General features: G+C 23.1%; 1 protein-coding gene across 2 annotated transcripts; it reads right to left on the minus strand.

Moving 5' to 3' along the window:
* Positions 1-3,858: 3,858 nt before the first annotated feature.
* obst-E (obstructor-E) lies at positions 3,859-24,541 on the minus strand. 2 transcript variants are annotated; one of them, XM_073965333.1, is made up of 2 exons: positions 24,343-24,541; positions 3,859-4,674 (listed from the first exon to the last, which is right to left on the minus strand). In XM_073965333.1, exons 1-2 carry the CDS (start codon positions 24,395-24,397, stop codon positions 4,022-4,024), a joined length of 708 nt encoding a protein of 235 aa, XP_073821434.1. In that variant the 5' UTR covers positions 24,398-24,541; the 3' UTR covers positions 3,859-4,021. The 2 variants fall into 2 exon arrangements, with proteins under 2 accessions (XP_073821434.1, XP_073821432.1); XM_073965331.1 differs by lacking the exon at positions 3,859-4,674 and adding an exon at positions 7,587-8,466.
* Between the last annotated feature and the right edge of the window lie 1,289 nt (positions 24,542-25,830).

Below are 25,830 nucleotides of genomic sequence, written 5' to 3' on the forward strand. Positions count from 1 at the left end.
TTTTCCACCACCATCCAATCACAAAACGTGGATTTTTAAAGAATATTTTTTCCACCACCATCCAACCACAAAACGTGGATTTTTAAAGAATATTTTTTCCACCACCATCCAACCACAAAACGTGGATTTTTAAAGAATATTTTTTCCACCACCATCCAACCACAAAACGTGGATTTTTAAAGAATATTTTTTCCACCACCATCCAACCAACCATCCAAAACGTGGATTTTTAATGAATATTTTTTCCACCACCATCCAACCACAAAACGTGGATTTTTAATGAATATTTTTTCCACCACCATCCAACCACAAAACGTGGATTTTTAAAGAATATTTTTTCCACCACCATCCAACCACAAAACGTGGATTTTTAAAGAATATTTTTTCCACCACCATCCAACCACAAAACGTGGATTTTTAAAGAATTTTTTTCCACCACCATCCAACCACAAAACATGGATTTTTAAAGAATATTTTTTCCAACGCCATCCAACCACAAAACGTGGATTTTTAAATAATATTTTTTCCAACGCCATCCAACCAAAAAACGTGGATTTTTAAAGAATATTTTTTCCAACGCCATCCAACCACAAAACGTGGATTTTTAAAGAATATTTTTCCCACCGCCATCCAACCACAAAACGTGGATTTTTAAAGAATATTTTTTTCACCGCCATCCAACCACAAAACGTGGATTTTTAAAGAATATTTTTTCCACCGTCATCCAACCACAAAACGTGGATTTTTTAAGGAATATTTTTCCACCACCATCCAACCACAAAACGTGGATTTTTAAAGAATATTTTTTCCACCACCATCCAACCACAAAATGTGGATTTTTAAAGAATATTTTTTCCACCACCATCCAACCACAAAACGTGGATTTTTAAAGAATATTTTTCCACCACCATCCAACCACAAAACGTGGATTTTTAAAGAATATTTTTTCCAACACCATCCAACCACAAAACGTGGATTTTTAATGAATATTTTTTCCAACACCATCCAACCACAAAACGTGGATTTTTAATGAATATTTTTTCCACCACCATCCAACCAACCATCCAAAATGTGGATTTTTAAAGAATATTTTTTCCACCACCATCCAACCACAAAACGTGGATTTTTAAAGAATTTTTTTCCACCACCATCCAACCACAAAACATGGATTTTTAAAGAATATTTTTTCCAACGCCATCCAACCACAAAACGTGGATTTTTAAATAATATTTTTTCCAACGCCATCCAACCAAAAAACGTGGATTTTTAAAGAATATTTTTTCCAACGCCATCCAACCACAAAACGTGGATTTTTAAAGAATATTTTTCCCACCGCCATCCAACCACAAAACGTGGATTTTTAAAGAATATTTTTTTCACCGCCATCCAACCACAAAACGTGGATTTTTAAAGAATATTTTTTCCACCGTCATCCAACCACAAAACGTGGATTTTTTAAAGAATATTTTTCCACCACCATCCAACCACAAAACGTGGATTTTTAAAGAATATTTTTTCCACCACCATCCAACCACAAAATGTGGATTTTTAAAGAATATTTTTTCCACCACCATCCAACCACAAAACGTGGATTTTTAAAGAATATTTTTCCACCACCATCCAACCACAAAACGTGGATTTTTAATGAATATTTTTTCCACCACCATCCAACCAACCATCCAAAATGTGGATTTTTAAAGAATATTTTTTCCACCACCATCCAACCACAAAACGTGGATTTTTAAAGAATATTTTTCCACCACCATCCAACCACAAAACGTGGATTTTTAAAGAATATTTTTTCCAACACCATCCAACCACAAAACGTGGATTTTTAATGAATATTTTTTCCACCACCATCCAACCAACCATCCAAAACGTGGATTTTTAAAGAATATTTTTTCCACCACCATCCAACCACAAAACGTGGATTTTTAAAGAATTTTTTTCCACCACCATCCAACCACAAAACATGGATTTTTAAAGAATATTTTTTCCAACGCCATCCAACCAAAAAACGTGGATTTTTAAAGAATATTTTTCCACCACCATCCAACCACAAAACGTGGATTTTTAAAGAATATTTTTTCCAACACCATCCAACCACAAAACGTGGATTTTTAATGAATATTTTTTCCACCACCATCCAACCAACCATCCAAAATGTGGATTTTTAAAGAATATTTTTTCCACCACCATCCAACCACAAAACGTGGATTTTTAAAGAATTTTTTTCCACCACCATCCAACCACAAAACATGGATTTTTAAAGAATATTTTTTCCAACGCCATCCAACCAAAAAACGTGGATTTTTAAAGAATATTTTTTCCAACGCCATCCAACCACAAAACGTGGATTTTTAAAGAATATTTTTCCCACCGCCATCCAACCACAAAACGTGGATTTTTAAAGAATATTTTTTCCACCGTCATCCAACCACAAAACGTGGATTTTTAAAGAATATTTTTTTCACCGCCATCCAACCACAAAACGTGGATTTTTAAATAATATTTTTTCCAACGCCATCCAACCAAAAAACGTGGATTTTTAAAGAATATTTTTTCCAACGCCATCCAACCACAAAACGTGGATTTTTAAAGAATATTTTTCCCACCGCCATCCAACCACAAAACGTGGATTTTTAAAGAATATTTTTTCCACCGTCATCCAACCACAAAACGTGGATTTTTAAAGAATATTTTTTTCACCGCCATCCAACCACAAAACGTGGATTTTTAAAGAATATTTTTTCCACCGTCATACAACCACAAAACGTGGATTTTTTAAAGAATATTTTTCCACCACCATCCAACCACAAAACGTGGATTTTTAAAGAATATTTTTTCCACCACCATCCAACCACAAAATGTGGATTTTTAAAGAATATTTTTTCCACCACCATCCAACCACAAAACGTGGATTTTTAAAGAATATTTTTCCACCACCATCCAACCACAAAACGTGGATTTTTAAAGAATATTTTTTCCAACACCATCCAACCACAAAACGTGGATTTTTAATGAATATTTTTCCACCACCATCCAACCACAAAACGTGGATTTTTAAAGAATATTTTTTGCACCACCATCCAACCACAAAACGTGGATTTGTTAAAGAATATTTTTTCCACCATCATCCAACCATAAAACGTGGATTTGTTAAAAAATATTTTTTCCACCGTCATCCAACCATAAAACGTGGATTTTTTAAAGAATATTTTTTCCACCGTCATCCAACCATAAAACGTGGATTTTTTAAAGAATATTTTTTCCACCGCCATCCAACCACAAAACGTGGATTTTTAAAGAATATTTTTTCCACCGTCATCCAACCATAAAACGTGGATTTTTTAAAGAATATTTTTTCCACCGCCATCCAACCACAAAACGTGGATTTTTAAAGAATATTTTTTCCAACGCCATCCAACCATAAAACGTGGATTTTTTAAAGAATATTTTTCCACCCCCATCCGACCACAAAACGTAGATTTTTAAAGAATATTTTTTCCACCGTCATCCAACCACAAAACGTGGATTTTTAAAGAATATTTTTTCCACCGCCATCCAACCACAAAACGTGGATTTTTAAAGAATATTTTTTCCACCGCCATCCAACCACAAAACGTGGATTTTTAAAGAATATTTTTTTTACCACCATCCAACCACAAAACGTGGATTTTTAAAGAATATTTTTTTTACCACCATCCAACCACAAAACGTGGATTTTTAAAGAATATTTTTTTTACCACCATCCAACCACAAAACGTGGATTTTTAAAGAATATTTTTTCTACCGTGTATTTTTTAAGAATATTTTTTCCATCGCAATATTTTTCCAAAATATACAAAAAAGTGGTGATTAATGTTCTTGTTTTATATTTTTATTTTAAAATTATCTAACAAAAATATTTATATACACAACATTTTTACAACAAAAAATTTTCGAATGATGTTACAACTTATTCCAACTGACAATTCTTCAAACGAAAAAAATTTAAATGACTAGCGTTTTGAAAAAGTTCTTAAACGGTCCTCTCCTTCTTGTCCTTCAAACGGGCATAACAATCGGGAATGTTACGATAGAAATCGCACAATTTCGTCTCGGGATTAAAGGCCAAATAACGACCGCAAGTGTACAAACGAGGATGGCCATTAACGCAAACGAAATATTTCTTGCATGTATTGGGGTGGGGGAAATATTGCAACACTCCTTCGGGAGTGACATCAACTTTCACATCTACATTATCTTCATCGACTGGTGGACATGTAAAACCCAAAAAGGCTTCAGCATCACAATCCTTAACTAGATCGGGCCAATCACATTGATAGGTGTCAACATTGAATGCCAAACCTTCGGGACACTTGGTGAGTGTGGCCTCGCCATGGGCACAATTGTGATATACACCACATTGGGCAGGATTTCCCAAAGGATAAAAACCAAATTGACGTGGGCAGTGTTCGGTGGCATTTGCCGGCTGTAGACGGGTACGTTCCTTACAGCTGGAGAAGGGTAAATAGGTACATTCTCCTTGGGTCTTGGCACGTGGATTGAATACCAAACCATCGGGGCACAGCTTTTCCTCAGCCACACCATCAACGCATTCAAAATAGGCATCACATTGTTCGGGATGTGGGTAGCGGCCATTTGGTTCGGGGCATTGGGAAGCGGCAAAAGCTGGAAAAAATAAGAGAAGTATTTTAATTTCTGAACGGCTATGTGAAATTATAAAAGACTTAAGACACAAACTCCACGAAAATTAATATTGCAAACAAAAGACCTAAGACACAAACCTTTCGTAATAGAAAATACGTGCTAAGGTTCTCGTATAGAAAATGTTATCCGGATAAGGTTTTAGAATAGAAAATGGTATCCGGATAAGGTTTTCGTATAGAAAGTGTTATCCGTTATAGATAATTAATATTATAGAAAATTAATATTGCAAACAAAAGACCTAAGACACAAACCTTTCGTAATAGAAAATACGTGCTAAGGTTCTCGTATAGAAAATGTTATCCGGATAAGGTTTTAGAATAGAAAATGGTATCCGGATAAGGTTTTCGTATAGAAAATGTTATCCGGATAAGGTTTTCGTATAGAATATGTTATCCGGATAAGGTTTTCGTATAGAATATGTTATCCGGATAAGGTTTTCGTATAGAATATGTTATCCGGATAAGGTCATCGTCTAGAAAATGTTATCCGGATAAGGTTTTCGTATAGAAAATGTTATCCGGATAAGGTTTTCGTATACAAAATGTTATCCGGATAAGGTTTTCGTATAGAAAATGTTATCCGGATAAGGTTTTCGTATAGAAAATGTTATCCGGATAAGGTTTTCGCATAGAAAATTTTATCCGGATAAGGTTTTCGTATAGAAAATGTTATCCGAATAAGGTTTTCGTATAGAAAATTTTATCCGGATAAGGTTTTCGTATAGAAAATGTTATCCGGATAAGGTTTTCGTATAGAAAATGTTATCCGCATTAGGTCTACTTATAAAAAAATGTTATCTGCATTAGGTTTTCCTATACAAAATGTTATCCGAATAAGGTTTTCGCAGAAAAATTTTATCCGGATAAGGTTTTCGTATAGAAAATGTTATCTGGATAAGGTTTTGGTATAGAAAATGTTATCTGGATAAGGTTTTGGTATAGAAAATGTTATCCGGATAAGGTTTTCGTATAGAAAATGTTATCCGGATAAGGTTTTCGTATAGAAAATGTTATCCGGATAAGGTTTTCGTATAGAAAATGTTATCCGGATAAGGTTTTCGTATAGAAAATGTTATCTGGAGAAAGTTTTCGTATAGAAAATGTTATCCGAATAAGGTTTTCGTATAGAAAATGTAATCCGGATAAGGTTTTCGTATAGAAAGTGTTATACGGATAAGGTTTTCGTATAGAGAGTTTTATACGGATAAGGTTTTCGTATAGAAAATGTTATCCGGATAAGGTTTTCGTATAGAAAATGTTATCCGGATAAGGTTTTCGTATAGAAAATGTTATGCGGATAAGGTTTTCGTATAGAAAATGTTATCCGCATAAGGTTTTCGTATAGAAAATGTTATCCGGATAAGGTTTTCGTATAGAAAATGTTATCCGGATAAGGTTTTCGTATAGAAAATGTTAACCGGATAAGGTTTTCGTATAGAAAATGTTATCCGGATAAGGTTTTCGTATAGAAAATGTTATCCGGATAAGGTTTTCGTATAAAAAATGTTATCGGGATAACGTTTTCGTTATCCGGATAAGGTTTTCGTATAGAAAATGTTACCCGGATAAGGGTTTCGTATAGAAAATGTTATCCGGATAAGGTTTTCGTATAGAAAATGTTATCCGGATAAGGTTTTCGTATAGAAAATGTTATCCGGATAAGGTTTTCGTATAGAAAATGTTATCCGTATAAGGTTTTCGTATAGAAAATGTTATCCAGATAAGGTTTTCGTATAGGAAATGTTATCCGGATAAGGTTTTCGTATAGAAAATGTTATCCGGATAAGGTTTTCGTATAGAAAATGTTATCGGGTTAAGGTTTTCGTATAGAAAATGTTATCCGGATAAGGTTTTCGTATAGAAAATGTTATCCGGATAAGGTTTTCGTATAGAAAATGTTATCCGGATAAGGTTTTCGTATAGAAAATGTTATCCGGATAAGGTTTTCGTATAGACAATGTTATCCGGATAAGGTTTTCGTATAGAAAATGTTATCCGGATAAGGTTTTCGTATAGAAAATGTTATCCAGATAACGTTTTCGTTATCCGGATAAGGTTTTCGTATAGAAAATGTTATCCGGATAAGGTTTTCGTATAGAAAATGTTATCCGGATAAGGTTTTCGTATAGAAAATGTTATCCGGATAAGGTTTTCGTATAGAAAATGTTATCCGGTTAGGTTTTCGTATAGAAAATGTTATCCGGATAAGGTTTTCGTATAGAAAATGTTATCCGGATAAGGTTTTCGTACAGAAAATGTTATCCGGATAAGGTTTTCGTATAGAAAAAGTGTTATCCGGATAAGGTTTTCGTATAGAAAATGTTATCCGGATAAGGTTTTCGTATAGAAAATGTTATCCGGATAAGGTTTTCGTATAGAAAATGCTATTCGGATAAGGTTTTCGTACAGAAAATGTTATCCGGATAAGGTTTTCGTATAGAAAAAGTGTTATCCGGATAAGGTTTTCGTATAGAAAATGTTATCCGGATAAGGTTTTCGTATAGAAAATGTTATCCGGATAAGGTTTTCGTATAGAAAATTTTGTCCGGATAAGGTTTTAATATGGAAAATGGTATCCGGATAAGGTTTTCGTATAGAAAATGTTATCCGGATAAGGTTTTCGTATAGAAAATGTTATCCGGATAAGGTTTTCGTATATAAAATGTTATCCGGATAAGGCTTTCCTATAGAAAATGTTATCCGAATATGGTTTTCGTATAGAAAATGTTATCCGGATAAGGTTTTCGTATAGAAAATGTTATCCGGATAAGGTTTTCGTTTAGAAAAAGTTATCAGGATAATGTTTCTAACGGAAAATATTATCCGCATAATGTTTGGATGAAAATCTGAAAAAGGGAAGTTAAAAATACAACATTTATTTATTTTCACATTTCATTTATTAGCATTCATTTTTGTTTTTGCATCGCCACAAAAACCAATTAACATTTGTAGAAAAAGAAAAATATTTTTTACATAAGAAAATAGTTTCGTTTCATTTCAACTATGGACTAGAAATTCTAACTGAAATAAAAAAAATAAATCAACAATCATCTACTATCGACCCTTTATTTATGTCCAGCCTTTCTGGCAGCGGCGGCTGACAAACGGGCATTCTTAATTTCAATGCCACGTTGTTTGATTTCAGGACTGCAGTTGGGTACATTTTCAATATCATCACACTGCTTCAATTCATCGTTGTAGGCCATATCTTCGCCACAAGAGATACGTCTGGGACGTCCTTCAATGCACAAGAAATATTGTTGGCAATTATTGGGTGAAGGATAGAAAGTGTATTCCTCTTCAGGTTCTCCCAACAATGGTGAACGGGCTGGCAGAGGTGGGCACTTGAAACCCAAGAAAGCCTCAGCATCACAATCTTCAACCTGATCGGGCCAGTCACATCTATAGGTAGCTGGATTCCAAGCCAAACCATCTGGACAATCCAAAATATAACCACGTCCAGAAGCACAGTTCTTAAATTGACCACAGTTCTTGGAATCACCCATGCGATAATAACCAAATTGACGTTCACATTCGTCGGTGGATTGGGGAGGTCGTGAACGAGCCTGGGGTTGATCACATTGTACTTCAATGGGATATCCACATGGATAACCTGAAGTTCTTCCATTGAACAACAAACCATCGGGACATAATTTCTCTTCGGCTACACCATTGACACACTCAATATAGGCATCACAGGATCCAGACACGGGGTAAGTACCATTTGCTTCGGGACATGGACCAGCGGCGATAGCTGCAAATATAACCAAAAAAGGGAGAATAAAAAGTCCAAATTAATAAACTTCATCATAAGCTTACCTACAATAATTGATTTTAAATATTAAACACATTTTTTATTTTCCAATTATTGAAATCACTTTTGGAACTTAATAGAAATTTTGACTTTTGCTTAATATAATTTAATTTAATTTAATAAAAAATAATCATAGCACTATTATATTTTATATTTTATATTTTATATTTTATATTTTATATTTTATATTTTATATTTTATATTTTATATTTTATATTTTATATTTTATATTTTATATTTTATATTTTATATTTTATATTTTATATTTTATATTTTATATTTTATATTTTATATTTTATATTTTATATTTTATATTTTATATTTTATATTTTATATTTTATATTTTATATTTTATATTTTATATTTTATATTTTATATTTTATATTTTATATTTTATATTTTATATTTTATATTTTATATTTTATATTTTATATTTTATATTTTATATTTTATATTTTATATTTTATATTTTATATTTTATATTTTATATTTTATATTTTATATTTTATATTTTATATTTTATATTTTATATTTTATATTTTATATTTTATATTTTATATTTTATATTTTATATTTTATATTTTATATTTTATATTTTATATTTTATATTTTATATTTTATATTTTATATTTTATATTTTATATTTTATATTTTATATTTTATATTTTATATTTTATATTTAATATTTAATATTTTATATTTTATATTTTATATTTAATATTTTATATTTTATATTTTATATTTTATATTTTATATTTTATATTTTATATTTTATATTTTATATTTTATATTTTATATTTAATATTTTATATTTTATATTTTATATTTTATATTTTATATTTTATATTTTATATTTTATATTTAATATTTAATATTTTATATTTTATATTTTATATTTTATATTTTATATTTTATATTTTATATTTTATATTTTATATTTTATATTTTATATTTTATATTTTATATTTTATATTTTATATTTTATATTTTATATTTTATATTTTATATTTTATATTTTATATTTTATATTTTATATTTTATATTTTATATTTTATATTTTATATTTTATATTTTATATTTTATATTTTATATTTTATATTTTATATTTTATATTTTATATTTTATATTTTATATTTTATATTTTATATTTTATATTTTATATTTTATATTTTATATTTTATATTTTATATTTTATATTTTATATTTTATATTTTATATTTTATATTTTATATTTTATATTTTATATTTTATATTTTATATTTTATATTTTATATTTTATATTTTATATTTTATATTTTATATTTTATATTTTATATTTTATATTTTATATTTTATATTTTATATTTTATATTTTATATTTTATATTTTATATTTTATATTTTATATTTTATATTTTATATTTTATATTTTATATTTTATATTTTATATTTTATATTTTATATTTTATATTTTATATTTTATATTTTATATTTTATATTTTATATTTTATATTTTATATTTTATATTTTATATTTTATATTTTATATTTTATATTTTATATTTTATATTTTATATTTTATATTTTATATTTTATATTTTATATTTTATATTTTATATTTTATATTTTATATTTTATATTTTATATTTTATATTTTATATTTTATATTTTATATTTTATATTTTATATTTTATATTTTATATTTTATATTTTATATTTTATATTTTATATTTTATATTTTATATTTTATATTTTATATTTTATATTTTATATTTTATATTTTATATTTTATATTTTATATTTTATATTTTATATTTTATATTTTATATTTTATATTTTATATTTTATATTTTATATTTTATATTTTATATTTTATATTTTATATTTTATATTTTATATTTTATATTTTATATTTTATATTTTATATTTTATATTTTATATTTTATATTTTATATTTTATATTTTATATTTTATATTTTATATTTTATATTTTATATTTTATATTTTATATTTTATATTTTATATTTTATATTTTATATTTTATATTTTATATTTTATATTTTATATTTTATATTTTATATTTTATATTTTATATTTTATATTTTATATTTTATATTTTATATTTTATATTTTATATTTTATATTTTATATTTTATATTTTATATTTTATATTTTATATTTTATATTTTATATTTTATATTTTATATTTTATATTTTATATTTTATATTTTATATTTTATATTTTATATTTTATATTTTATATTTTATATTTTATATTTTATATTTTATATTTTATATTTTATATTTTATATTTTATATTTTATATTTTATATTTTATATTTTATATTTTATATTTTATATTTTATATTTTATATTTTATATTTTATATTTTATATTTTATATTTTATATTTTATATTTTATATTTTATATTTTATATTTTATATTTTATATTTTATATTTTATATTTTATATTTTATATTTTATATTTTATATTTTATATTTTATATTTTATATTTTATATTTTATATTTTATATTTTATATTTTATATTTTATATTTTATATTTTATATTTTATATTTTATATTTTATATTTTATATTTTATATTTTATATTTTATATTTTATATTTTATATTTTATATTTTATATTTTATATTTTATATTTTATATTTTATATTTTATATTTTATATTTTATATTTTATATTTTATATTTTATATTTTATATTTTATATTTTATATTTTATATTTTATATTTTATATTTTATATTTTATATTTTATATTTTATATTTTATATTTTATATTTTATATTTTATATTTTATATTTTATATTTTATATTTTATATTTTATATTTTATATTTTATATTTTATATTTTATATTTTATATTTTATATTTTATATTTTATATTTTATATTTTATATTTTATATTTTATATTTTATATTTTATATTTTATATTTTATATTTTATATTTTATATTTTATATTTTATATTTTATATTTTATATTTTATATTTTATATTTTATATTTTATATTTTATATTTTATATTTTATATTTTATATTTTATATTTTATATTTTATATTTTATATTTTATATTTTATATTTTATATTTTATATTTTATATTTTATATTTTATATTTTATATTTTATATTTTATATTTTATATTTTATATTTTATATTTTATATTTTATATTTTATATTTTATATTTTATATTTTATATTTTATATTTTATATTTTATATTTTATATTTTATATTTTATATTTTATATTTTATATTTTATATTTTATATTTTATATTTTATATTTTATATTTTATATTTTATATTTTATATTTTATATTTTATATTTTATATTTTATATTTTATATTTTATATTTTATATTTTAATATTTTATATTTTATATTTTATATTTTATATTTTATATTTTATATTTTATATTTTATATTTTATATTTTATATTTTATATTTTATATTTTATATTTTATATTTTATATTTTATATTTTATATTTTATATTTTATATTTTATATTTTATATTTTATATTTTATATTTTATATTTTATATTTTATATTTTATATTTTATATTTTATATTTTATATTTTATATTTTATATTTTATATTTTATATTTTATATTTTATATTTTATATTTTATATTTTATATTTTATATTTTATATTTTATATTTTATATTTTATATTTTATATTTTATATTTTATATTTTATATTTTATATTTTATATTTTATATTTTATATTTTATATTTTATATTTTATATTTTATATTTTATATTTTATATTTTATATTTTATATTTTATATTTTATATTTTATATTTTATATTTTATATTTTATATTTTATATTTTATATTTTATATTTTATATTTTATATTTTATATTTTATATTTTATATTTTATATTTTATATTTTATATTTTATATTTTATATTTTATATTTTATATTTTATATTTTATATTTTATATTTTATATTTTATATTTTATATTTTATATTTTATATTTTATATTTTATATTTTATATTTTATATTTTATATTTTATATTTTATATTTTATATTTTATATTTTATATTTTATATTTTATATTTTATATTTTATATTTTATATTTTATATTTTATATTTTATATTTTATATTTTATATTTTATATTTTATATTTTATATTTTATATTTTATATTTTATATTTTATATTTTATATTTTATATTTTATATTTTATATTTTATATTTTATATTTTATATTTTATATTTTATATTTTATATTTTATATTTTATATTTTATATTTTATATTTTATATTTTATATTTTATATTTTATATTTTATATTTTATATTTTATATTTTATATTTTATATTTTATATTTTATATTTTATATTTTATATTTTATATTTTATATTTTATATTTTATATTTTATATTTTATATTTTATATTTTATATTTTATATTTTATATTTTATATTTTATATTTTATATTTTATATTTTATATTTTATATTTTATATTTTATATTTTATATTTTATATTTTATATTTTATATTTTATATTTTATATTTTATATTTTATATTTTATATTTTATATTTTATATTTTATATTTTATATTTTATATTTTATATTTTATATTTTATATTTTATATTTTATATTTTATATTTTATATTTTATATTTTATATTTTATATTTTATATTTTATATTTTATATTTTATATTTTATATTTTATATTTTATATTTTATATTTTATATTTTATATTTTATATTTTATATTTTATATTTTATATTTTATATTTTATATTTTATATTTTATATTTTATATTTTATATTTTATATTTTATATTTTATATTTTATATTTTATATTTTATATTTTATATTTTATATTTTATATTTTATATTTTATATTTTATATTTTATATTTTATATTTTATATTTTATATTTTATATTTTATATTTTATATTTTATATTTTATATTTTATATTTTATATTTTATATTTTATATTTTATATTTTATATTTTATATTTTATATTTTATATTTTATATTTTATATTTTATATTTTATATTTTATATTTTATATTTTATATTTTATATTTTATATTTTATATTTTATATTTTATATTTTATATTTTATATTTTATATTTTATATTTTATATTTTATATTTTATATTTTATATTTTATATTTTATATTTTATATTTTATATTTTATATTTTATATTTTATATTTTATATTTTATATTTTATATTTTATATTTTATATTTTATATTTTATATTTTATATTTTATATTTTATATTTTATATTTTATATTTTATATTTTATATTTTATATTTTATATTTTATATTTTATATTTTATATTTTATATTTTATATTTTATATTTTATATTTTATATTTTATATTTTATATTTTATATTTTATATTTTATATTTTATATTTTATATTTTATATTTTATATTTTATATTTTATATTTTATATTTTATATTTTATATTTTATATTTTATATTTTATATTTTATATTTTATATTTTATATTTTATATTTTATATTTTATATTTTATATTTTATATTTTATATTTTATATTTTATATTTTATATTTTATATTTTATATTTTATATTTTATATTTTATATTTTATATTTTATATTTTATATTTTATATTTTATATTTTATATTTTATATTTTATATTTTATATTTTATATTTTATATTTTATATTTTATATTTTATATTTTATATTTTATATTTTATATTTTATATTTTATATTTTATATTTTATATTTTATATTTTATATTTTATATTTTATATTTTATATTTTATATTTTATATTTTATATTTTATATTTTATATTTTATATTTTATATTTTATATTTTATATTTTATATTTTATATTTTATATTTTATATTTTATATTTTATATTTTATATTTTATATTTTATATTTTATATTTTATATTTTATATTTTATATTTTATATTTTATATTTTATTTTATTTAATGATAGTTCAAAATTAATTTGAAATTATCAACTATCTCGATATTTGTATGCTGTCATGCTTCATTTCGATAGTATTGAAATTTTTGTTATCCGGTATCTGCTGATATCGTCAAACTTGACATTTAAAGATTATTTCTAGAAAAGTGTGTTTTTTATAGAAGAAAACAAAACGCCGGCTATTTCTATAAAAAAGACAACAAAAAATTCTTCCCCAGAAACATCAAATTAACATCAATATTATATGTGAAAAGGTCTTCGCAACAGATTACTCCCAAAATTATAAAGACAACAACAAAAACAAGTAGCAAAAACCCACCAAAAACCTGTACAGCCACAATGTGTCAATAAATTATGCAATGAAACAAAACAAGAATAAACAAGACAAGAAAAAAACGACAATGTCAATTCAACATTTAAAGAAAAAAATATTACGATTTATGCCACAGTAACAACAACACATACACACAGCTTGGCATAATAGGGCAAAAAACGCTGACGCTAAAGATGCTATCGAAATGACCTTGAATTATAAATGCGAAATCAATGTGAGTGAAGACAACAAACAAAATAATAACAGCATCCATGACAACTATAACAACAACAATATCAATAACAACTACTAATGTGGTTTTAGTATTTATTGTCATTTTATTTGAATTTATGAAAATTAAGCATCAAGCCAAAATGTAAACAAGTTTGTGGCTTAAGTCTTTCGTTTTTTGGAAATTAGAACTTCATTATAATTTTCATTATAATGAAAAATAAAAATACTCTGGAATTTACTTTTTATAAGGTTATTGAATTTAAAGATCATAAAATTTGTTGCTTATTAATTATTTGTAAGCTATTGTTTTTAATATGTTTGTGTAAATTTAAACAAGTTTCCCACTTAAGTCTTTCGTTTTGATAATTAGAACATCATCATTTTTGCAAAAATAAATTTTCTGGAAATTATTTCTTACAAGGTTGTTGAATTTAAATATCATAAAATTGTTTATTTATTAATTTTTAAAATTTTTAATTTTGTTTGTAATCAATTTTTGATGTTGTTTTTGCGTTTGAGGTTTTCGTTGAAACAATTTGCGTGGGTTGATGATTAGATTATTTGTCATTTATGTAAATGAAGCTTTAAGGTTATTTGTTGTTGTTGTCGTCGTCGTTTTTTAAGGTATTTAACACTTCATGAATCAATCTCTCGTTAATTGTTGTAATTAATTATTAATTAATTATTATTATTAATTATGTTTGTGGTTTTTGGATTTTTTTTCTAAACGGCCTGCGCATTACACTTTTCTCCCACCAATCTCCATTGTAATTGAGCCGGTTTAAAAGGTTGTTGTTTTTATTACAGACATTTTTTAATAAATTTCTCGTGTTTGTAATTTATGTCAGACTTTGTAGAATACAATAAAACTTTGGATTAATTGAATGAATTTACATTGTAGTATAGGAAATTGTTGAGGGTTCACGCAATAGAGGAAACCCTAACGGAAGATGATTTCCAGAAAATATGGCCTAAAAATCAGAATAAATAAGAATCATTTTTTCTGGCAAAATTTATATTGCTCTTGAGCGGATTGAGAAATTTGAATACTTTTTTCGTTGATCGAGTTTTCCGTCAGTTAAAATAACATACAAATATTTCAAAATTTTTCTTCAGAACATGCCATTGCTATAAAATCACGTTGTTTTTTAGTATATTTTTCAATGACAATTTAATAAGTATGTCAATAACATGGTGACATCCCACGTGTGAACAGTGTTTGAAATGCGTGTTGTAAAAATATGATACAAAATTCAGCTGAAACAACATGAAATAAGCTTTCTAGAGTTTCAGAATATTCTAACAAATTGTTTGAAAACATTATTGGAAAGATTCTTGCAAAAGGTTACTTTTACTACTTCAACTCCCAATAGTTTAGCTGGTACTGATCAGAATTCGAGAAATTATGTAACATTTTCTATTTCTTATAGATTTTCATGCCCTAGATAGAGTTTTTCTTATGTGGTTTGTTCAACAGATACAATAATGCTAAAGACGGCAAGGCCAAATTCCTATTCGTTTCTGATATTAAAGGCCGATAAATACAAAAAAATTAGTTTTAACCCGGTTTAGATGAGGCCATAAAATCCGTACAAAACCTAACTAGAGTTTTTGTAGTCTTAATGCGTACTTTAAAAAAATGCGTGCTAGAAATTGTTTGCATTTTCAGTGTTGCATTGTGTAATTCATTGAAAAAATTAAAAAACCAAGTTGTGTATTTTCAGTTTTTGTAAAATAATAATCATTTGGGATACTTCAACTATTTTGTAAACAAAATCAACATTTCCTAAAATATGTATCTTTCCAAAAAATATGTATCTTTCCTTTATTTTTTTGTTTAATTTCAATTTGTTCGTTGTTTGACAATTAAAATTCCATTAAAATATTTCCTGTAGTTGCTGAGGAATTTGGGGTAAAATCCATTTCTTTAATTAAAGTTGTTGTTTTAATTTTTATATTGTCAATTTTTTAAAGACATTAATTAAGTGAGCTTTAAGCCATTTTTAATACGAGACCCGATAACATTTCAAAAAAAAAAAAAAAATTAAACACGTTGCATTTTTTATAAAATTAAATGATTTATATAGGCACCATTTTTAATAGAAAACCTTATTCGGATAATAGATTCAATTTTCCGAATAACATTTTCTATAACATTCATTTTCTATCAAAAAATATATACGGATAATCAATTCTATAAGTATACATTAGTATAAAATATTATATAATTTTCTTCGAAACCTTATCCAATATTATATTTGCTTTAACAAAGCGTTATCCCCATAAAAGTTTCTATAAGAAAACATTATCAGGATAACATTTTCTCTAAGAAAACATTATCGTGATAATATTTTCCATAAGAAAACACTATCCGGGTAATATTTTCTATAAAAAACTTAAGTTTTTCTATGAGAAAATATTATCGAGATTTTGAAATCCATAAGAAAACATTATCCGGATAACATTTTCTACAACAAACCTTATTTGGATAAGATGTTCTATAAGAAAACATTATTCGGATAACATTTTCTATGAGAAAACAATATCTGGATAACATTTTCTACAACAAAACATTATCTGGACAACATTGTCTATAAGAAAACCTTATCCGGATAACATTTTCTATAAGAAAACGTTATCCGTATAAAATTTTCTATAAGAAAACTTTACTCAGATAACATTTTCTATAAGAAAACTTTACTCAGATAACATTTTCTATAAGAAAACTATTTCCGGATAACATTTTCTATAAGATAATTTTACCATGATAACATTTTCTATGAGAAAACATTATCCGGATAACATTTGCTACAACAAAACATTATCCAGATAAAATTTACTATAAGAAAACATTTTCCGGATAACATTTCCTATAGGAAAACTTTATCCGGATAACATTTTCTATAAAAAAACATTATCCGGATAACATTTCCTATAAGAAAACTTTATCCGGATAACTTTTTCTCTAATAAAACGTTGTCCGTATAAGATTTTCTATGAGAAAACTTTATTCGGATAACATTTTCTATAAGAAAATTTTATCCGGATAACATTTTCTATCGGATAACATTTTCTATAAGAAAATTTTATCCGGATAACATTTTCTATAAGAAAATTTTATCCGTATAGCATTTTTTATAATAAAATTTTATCCGTATAACATTTTCTATGGAAAAACTTTATTCGGATAACATTTTCAATAAAAAAACTTTATCCGTATAATATTTTCTATAACAAAATTTTATCCGTATAACATTTTCTATAAGAAAACTTTATTCCGATTATATTATCTATAAGAAAACTTTATCCGAATAACATTTCCTATAAGAAAACTTTATCCGGATAACATTTTCTATAAGATAACTTTATCCGGATAACATTTTTTATAAGAAAACTTTCTCCGAATAACATTTTCTATAAGAAAGCCTTATCCGGATAACATTTTCTAAGAGATAACTTTATCCGGATAACATTTTCTTTAAAACTTTATCCGGATAACATTTTCTACAACAAAACACTATTCGGATAAAATTTTATATAAGAAAACATTATCCGTATAACATTTTCTATAAGATAGCTTTATCCGAATAATATTTTCTATAAGAAAACTTTATCTGGATAACATTTTCTACAACAAAACACTATTCGGATAAAATGTTATATAAGAAAATATTATACGGATAACATTTTCTATAAGAAAGCTTTATCCGAATAACATTTTCTGCAACAGAACACTAATCGAATAAATTATTTTATAAGAAAACTTTATCCGGATAACATTTTGTATAAGAAAACTTTATCCGTATAACATTTTCTATAATAAAACTTTATCCGTATAACATTTTCTATGAGAAAACTTTATTCGGATAACATTTTCTATAAGAAAGCTTTATATGAATAACATTTTCTATAAGATAACTTTATACGTATAACATTTTCTATAAGAAACCTATATTCAGATAAAATTTTGTATACGAAAACTTTATCCGTATAACATTTTCTATAAGAAAACTTTATTCGGATAACATTTCCTATAAAATAACTTTTTCCGGATAACATTTGCTGTAAGAAAACTTTAACATTTTCTATAAGAAAACTTTATCCGGATAACATTTTCTATAAGATAACTTTATCCGGATAACATTTTCTATAAGAGAACTTTATTGGGATAACATTTTCTACAACAAAACACTATTCGATTAAAATGTTATATAAGAAAACTTTATCCGTATAACATTTTCTATAAAAAAACTATATTCAGATAAAATTTTCTACAAAAAAACTTTGTCCGGATACCATCTTCTATAAGATAAATTTATCCAGATAACATTTTCTATAAGAAAACATTATCCGGATAACATTTTCTATAGGAAAACCTTATCCGTATAACATTTTCTATAAGATAACTTTATCCAGATAACATTTTCTATAAGAGGACATTATCCTGATAAAATTTTCTATAAGAAAACTTTATACGGATAACATTTCCTATAAAATAACTTTTTCCGGATAACATTTTATATAAGAAAACTTTATCCGGATAACATTTTCTATAAGATAACTTTATCCGGATAACATTTTCTATAAGAGAACTTTATCTGGATAACATTTTCTACAACAAAACACTATTCGATTAAAATGTTATATAAGAAAACTTTATCCGTATAACATTTTCTATATGAAAACTATATTCAGATAAAATTTTCTATAAAAAAACTTTATCCGTATAACATTTTCTATAAGATAACTTTATCCAGATAACATTTTCTATAAGAAAACATTATCCGGATAACATTTTCTATAGAAAAACTTTATCCGGATAACATTTTCTGTAAGATAACTTTATCCGGATAACATTTTCTATAAGAAAACTTTATTCGGATAACATTTTCTATAAGAAAACTTTATTCGGATAACATTTTCTATAAGAAAGTATTATCCGAAAAACCTTTTCTATAAGAAAATTTTATCCGTATAACATTTTCTATGAGAAAACTTTATTCGGATAACATTTTCTATAAGAAAACTTTATCCGAATAACATTTTCTATAAAATAACTTTATCTAGATAACATTTTCTATAAGAAAGCATTATCCGGATAACATTTTCTATAAGAAAACTTTATCCGTATAACATTTTCTATGAGAACACTTTATTCGGATAACATTTTCTATAAGAAAACTTTATCCGAATAACCTTTTCTATAAGATAACTTTATCCAGATAACATTTTCTATAAGAAAGCATTATCCGGATAACATTTTCTATAAGAAAACTTTATCCGTATAACATTTTCGATGAGAAAACTTTATTCGGATAACATTTTCTATAAGAAAACTTTATCCGAATAACATTTTCTATAAGATAACTTTATCTAGATAACATTTTCTATAAGAAAGCTTTATCCGGATAACATTTTCTATAAGAAAACTTTATCCGGATAACATTTTCTATAAGATAACTTTATCCGGATAACATTTTCTATAAGAAAACATTATCCAGATAACATTTTCTATAAAAAACTTTATCTAGATAAAATTTTCTACAACAAAACATTATTCGGATAAAATGTTACATTAGAAAACATCATCTGTATATCATTTTCTATAAGGAAACTTTATCCGAATAACATTTTCTATAAGAAAACTTTATACGGATAACATTTTCTATAAGAAAACTTTATCAGGATAAAATTTTCTAAAAGATAACTTTATTCGGATAACTTTTTCTATAAGATAACTTTATTCGGATAACATTTTCTATAAGATAACTTTATCCAGATAACATTTTCTATAAGAAAACTTTATCAGGATAACATTTTCTATAAGAAAACATTATCCGGATAACATTTTCTATAAGGAAACTTTATCCGAATAACATTTTCTATAAGAAAACTTTATACGGATAACATTTTCTATAAGAAAACTTTATCAGGATAACATTTTCTAAAAGATAACTTTATACGGATAACATTTTCTATAAGAAAACTTTATTCGGATAACATTGTCTATAAGATAACTTTATCCAGATAACATTTTCTATAAGAAAACTTTATCAGGATAACATTTTCTATAAAATAACTTTATCTAGATAACATTTTCTATAAGAAAGCTTTATCCGGATAACATTTTCTATAAGAAAACTTTATCCGGATAACATTTTCTATAAGATAACTTTATCCGGATAACATTTTCTATAAGAAAACATTATCCAGATAACATTTTCTATAAAAAACTTTATCTAGATAAAATTTTCTACAACAAAACATTATTCGGATAAAATGCTACATTAGAAAACATCATCTGTATATCATTTTCTATAAGGAAACTTTATCCGAATAACATTTTCTATAAAAAAAACTTTATGCGTATAACATTTTCTTTAAGAAAACTTTATTCGGATAACATTTTCTATAAGAAAACTTTATCCGTATAACATTTTCTATAAGAAAACTTTATCCGAATAACATTTTCTCTAAGAAAACTTTATCCGGATAACATTTTCAATAAGATAACTTTATCCGGATAACATTTTTTATAAGAAAACTTTATCCGTATAACATTTTCTATAAGAAAACTTTATCCGAATAACATTTTCTTTAGGAAAATTTTATCCGAATAACATTTTCTATAAGAAAACTTTATCCGGATAACATTTTCTATAAGATAACTTTATCCAGATAACATTTTCTATAAGAAAACATTATCCGGATAACATTTTCTATAAGAAAACTTTATCCGGATAACATTTTCTATAAGAAAACTTTATCCGGATAACAATTTCTATAAGATAACTTTATCCAAATAAAATTTTCTATAAAATAAATTTATCCAGATAACATTTTCTATCAAAAAAAAAAAACTTTATGCGTATAACATTTTCTTTAAGAAAACTTTATTCGGATAACATTTTCTATAAGAAAACTTTATCCGTATAACATTTTCTATAAGAAAACTTTATCCGAATAACATTTTCTCTAAGAAAACTTTATCCGGATAACATTTTCAATAAGATAACTTTATCCGGATAACATTTTTTATAAGAAAACTTTATCCGTATAACATTTTCTATAAGAAAACTTTATCCGAATAACATTTTCTTTAGGAAAATTTTATCCGGATAACATTTTCTATAAGAAAACTTTATCCGGATATCTTTTTCTATAACATAACTTTATCCGAATAACATTTTCTATAAGAAAACTTTATCCGGATAACATTTTCTATAAGATAACTTTATCCGGATAACATTTTCTACAACAAAACATTATTCGGATAAATTGTTATATAAGAAAACATTATCCGAATAACAATCTCTATAAGAAACCATTATGCGGATAACGTTTTCTATGAGAAAATATTATAAAGAGAACGATTTCTATATGAAAACATTATTCGAATAACATTTTCTAGTTCATTATCATTATCCGGATAATATTTTCTACATTAAAACATTATTCGGAGAAAATGTTCTATAAGAAAACATTATCCAGATAACAATTTCTACCACAAAACATTATTCGGAAAAAATGTTTTATAATAAAACATTATTCGGATAACATTTTATATAAGAATATATTAATCGGATAATATTTTCGATAAGAAAACGGAGAATGAGTGTTGTAAATGCAGATTTTCGATATCCAGATACTGCACTGGTTCAATATTTTAGTTTATTGCCTACATTTAATCGGGTGAAAACTATTTTTAGGTATTTCTATTAGTCTTAGTCTTCTGTCAGCACATGGCTGTTGATACGACTGATATTTATGAGATGGTTTAGCTTCCAGCTACATACGAATCGACGATCAAACTCATGTCTTCTTTTGCGGCATCAGTGCTTCACAATCTCAACCTTAATGGTATTTTGTCCAAACTTAGATCAAGTTCGAAGATTGGCTATATCGGTGCTCCATCGAGAAGCTGTCCCACTAATGTTCTCTAGATCTTGATCAAAACTTTGCAAATGGAAAATTTTTTTCTAGACCTATGTAGATTAGGTCCCGTTTACAGCGACATAATATTTTTCCTCCATCTGTCAAACTTAAATCAATTTCGAAGATGGACTATATCAAACAAATCCTTCCACTACCTCCCTCACAAATCATCGGGAGTGCAGTTTAGGGATTCGTTCGAGATTTGTTGTGGCATTTTAGGCGATTATAGTCTTTGTGATTCTGATTACAACGACATAATGGACAAATCCTGAGATAATCGCCTAAAGGCTCTAAATAATCATACGATGATCTAGTAAAATGACTGGTGGGCAGAAGCGTAATATTTATCTCATCTTTAAATAAACTTCAACAATTCTTTGTCCCCTCACAAAAGTATAAAATTATCGCTTAAGTGCAGTTTTAAGGCTGTTATAGGATTGTATTAAAAGTAATCCTTGCGATTCTCACAATAAATGGAGGGATTTTAATATAAGTGATCATAATTAAAGATAACCATCTTTGGAAAAAACCTGCTAATGAAAGCAGACCCTCTGAGTGTTACACGGTTACCCCTAGTCGTGCAGCCCTAAAAACCAATTTTTATTGATTTTTCCAAGAAAACTACGGGTCTTTTTAAACATATATTTTCTCATGTGAAGAGGCGCATTTTCATATACTTTCGGTAATTTTTTGTAATGGTAATTTTTTCTGATATTATTTGACATAACAAAACTTTGTTCATAGAACTTTGTTTATATTCAGTTTTCTGCCAAATTTCTCATATAAAAATTGTTAGACATAGAATTTGCGATTCAAAAATTATGAAGGTGAAAAAACCATATGTTTTGAATTTTTTCTACAGGATCCTCTTTTAAACACAAAATAATTTAAAAAATCACAAAAATTTTTTATATAAATATATGTTATGAACTTAAATAGCGTTGATTAATTTTACACATCCTATTACATATTCCAGCTAAATGAATAAATAGCTTTTTTCTTATGTTTTATGTGCAGTAGATATGCAAAGAATTTTCATGTTATATTAGTAGTAATTAAAGGACATTTTGCAAGGACTCTTTTATTAAAATTTTCTATTTTCAATTTGGATATACTAACGACGATTTATCACATTTTTCAAATCACTTCTTTACAACAAAAACACCAAAGTATTGTGAAACACAATTATTTAATGCGCTTGTGTCTTAAGTCTTTCGTTTCACAATATGTAAACACAAATCTAGTTGACATTTAAATGTTTACAAATTATTTCTGTTTACTTGCAATACACATTTGCATTTATCGTTGGCATTTACCGAGTTTTATTTTATTTTTGTTTGTAAATAATTTCAAAAAAATACTAACCCATTGAGCCAAACATGGCTAAACACACAACAGCACTTAAAATAATTTTGGCCATTTTTTCTCGATTTTTTTTTATTTAAAGTTATTTGAAAATAACTTTGATTTTTGTGTTAAACCAAAAATCCTTTTGCGAAAAGTAAAAAACTTTCCGATTAACTAATGAAAACGTTGTGAATGATACAAGCTTCAGCTAAAGACTGATACGAAAAAGTTCACACCTGCTATAAGTGGGGTTGGGTACAGCAGCAGCAGCAGTTACACTCTTGTTTGGGATGAGCAACAGAATACACACAGACAAAGACGAAAAACAAAAGCTCATCTAAAGTTTAGACAACCTTTAATGCGAAGAAGATCAACATGATCAGCATATGCGTAAGAAGCTGTTTCTTGAAATTTTGCACAAACAAATTTATGAAATGGGTAGAACCCCTAAACATCGACACACACACTTGCTCACATACGACATATCACACTTCCAGTTTTAAGGCTTAGTAACATGAAACTGGAAATAAATCTTTTCGGAAATATGTATAAAAATTATTTTCGGTTTCATCATTCATTCATTGGTGTGTCATTCGCTCACTCACTCACTCCCTGTCAATTTATGCTAATGGATTGATGCTAATAAATTATTATCATTTTGATTGAGTTTTTATTAGGCGTAAACCAAACTGTCAAATTTGAAGTTCATTTCTAACAAACAGCGAAGGTTGACATTTTTGATGCATTATTTCCCATATTTTTTGTGATAATCAATCATAACAATGTTCGGAATACCACTAAAAATAATTTTTCCACAATATTTTAAAAACATGATTTTGGCTCTAATTGTCCTTGAAAAATATTCAAAAAATACCAGTGTGAGTAGTTTCTCACATTCCATAAATAATTCTTAGAATATTGAAGCTTATCCCAAACTTCTTTTAATTTTTGTTATAAAAAATGTCAAGGCTTTTAACTCAGGCCGTTATCAGACCAGACGCAAGCAAGACTTCAAGGTTTCATATCTAAGATGAACATGTATTTTATTTATTAATGAAACGGGTTTTAAAACATTCGAGTGACAAATCTTAAATACCAGCCCAAGAAAGGTACGTGTCTGAAATTTTGATTATAAAGAAATAGCAAAACAAAATTAAATTATTGTGAAATTGTACTGAATCATCTAGAAATGTTTCAGAAAGGAATTTTGATATGATAATTTTTTAATTTTTTCGATATTCTACAAATTTCACTGGTAATTGAAATTAACAAGAGAAGAAACTTTTTCATAGAACGTCAGAACACGAAATTAAATGTTTTAAAGACAATTTGTGCATTTTTAAAAGTTTTAGAGAAAATCGTGGATATTTTAAAATATTTTCTCTAAAACCTGGATTTCTAAGAACATTTTGGCCACCGCCATCTAACCACAAAACGTGGATTTTTAAAGAATATTTTTCTAAGGCCATTAGACCACTAGACGTAGATTTTTCTAAAAATATTTTT

The sequence above is a fragment of the Musca autumnalis genome, unplaced genomic scaffold, assembly GCF_047663935.1.
Source record: "Musca autumnalis isolate F117 unplaced genomic scaffold, ASM4766393v1 scaffold_2, whole genome shotgun sequence".
Classification (NCBI taxonomy): Eukaryota; Metazoa; Arthropoda; class Insecta; order Diptera; family Muscidae; genus Musca; species Musca autumnalis.

Bases quoted from the DNA above. Each gene is read 5' to 3' on its own strand.
- obst-E (XM_073965331.1), bottom strand. From the start codon at position 24,397: ATGGCCAAAATTATTTTAAGTGCTGTTGTGTGTTTAGCCATGTTTGGC. The intron at 8,467-24,342 runs GTTAGTATTTTT...TTATATTTGCAG, and splicing joins AGCCATGTTTGGCTCAATGG to CTATCGCCGCTGGTCCATGT.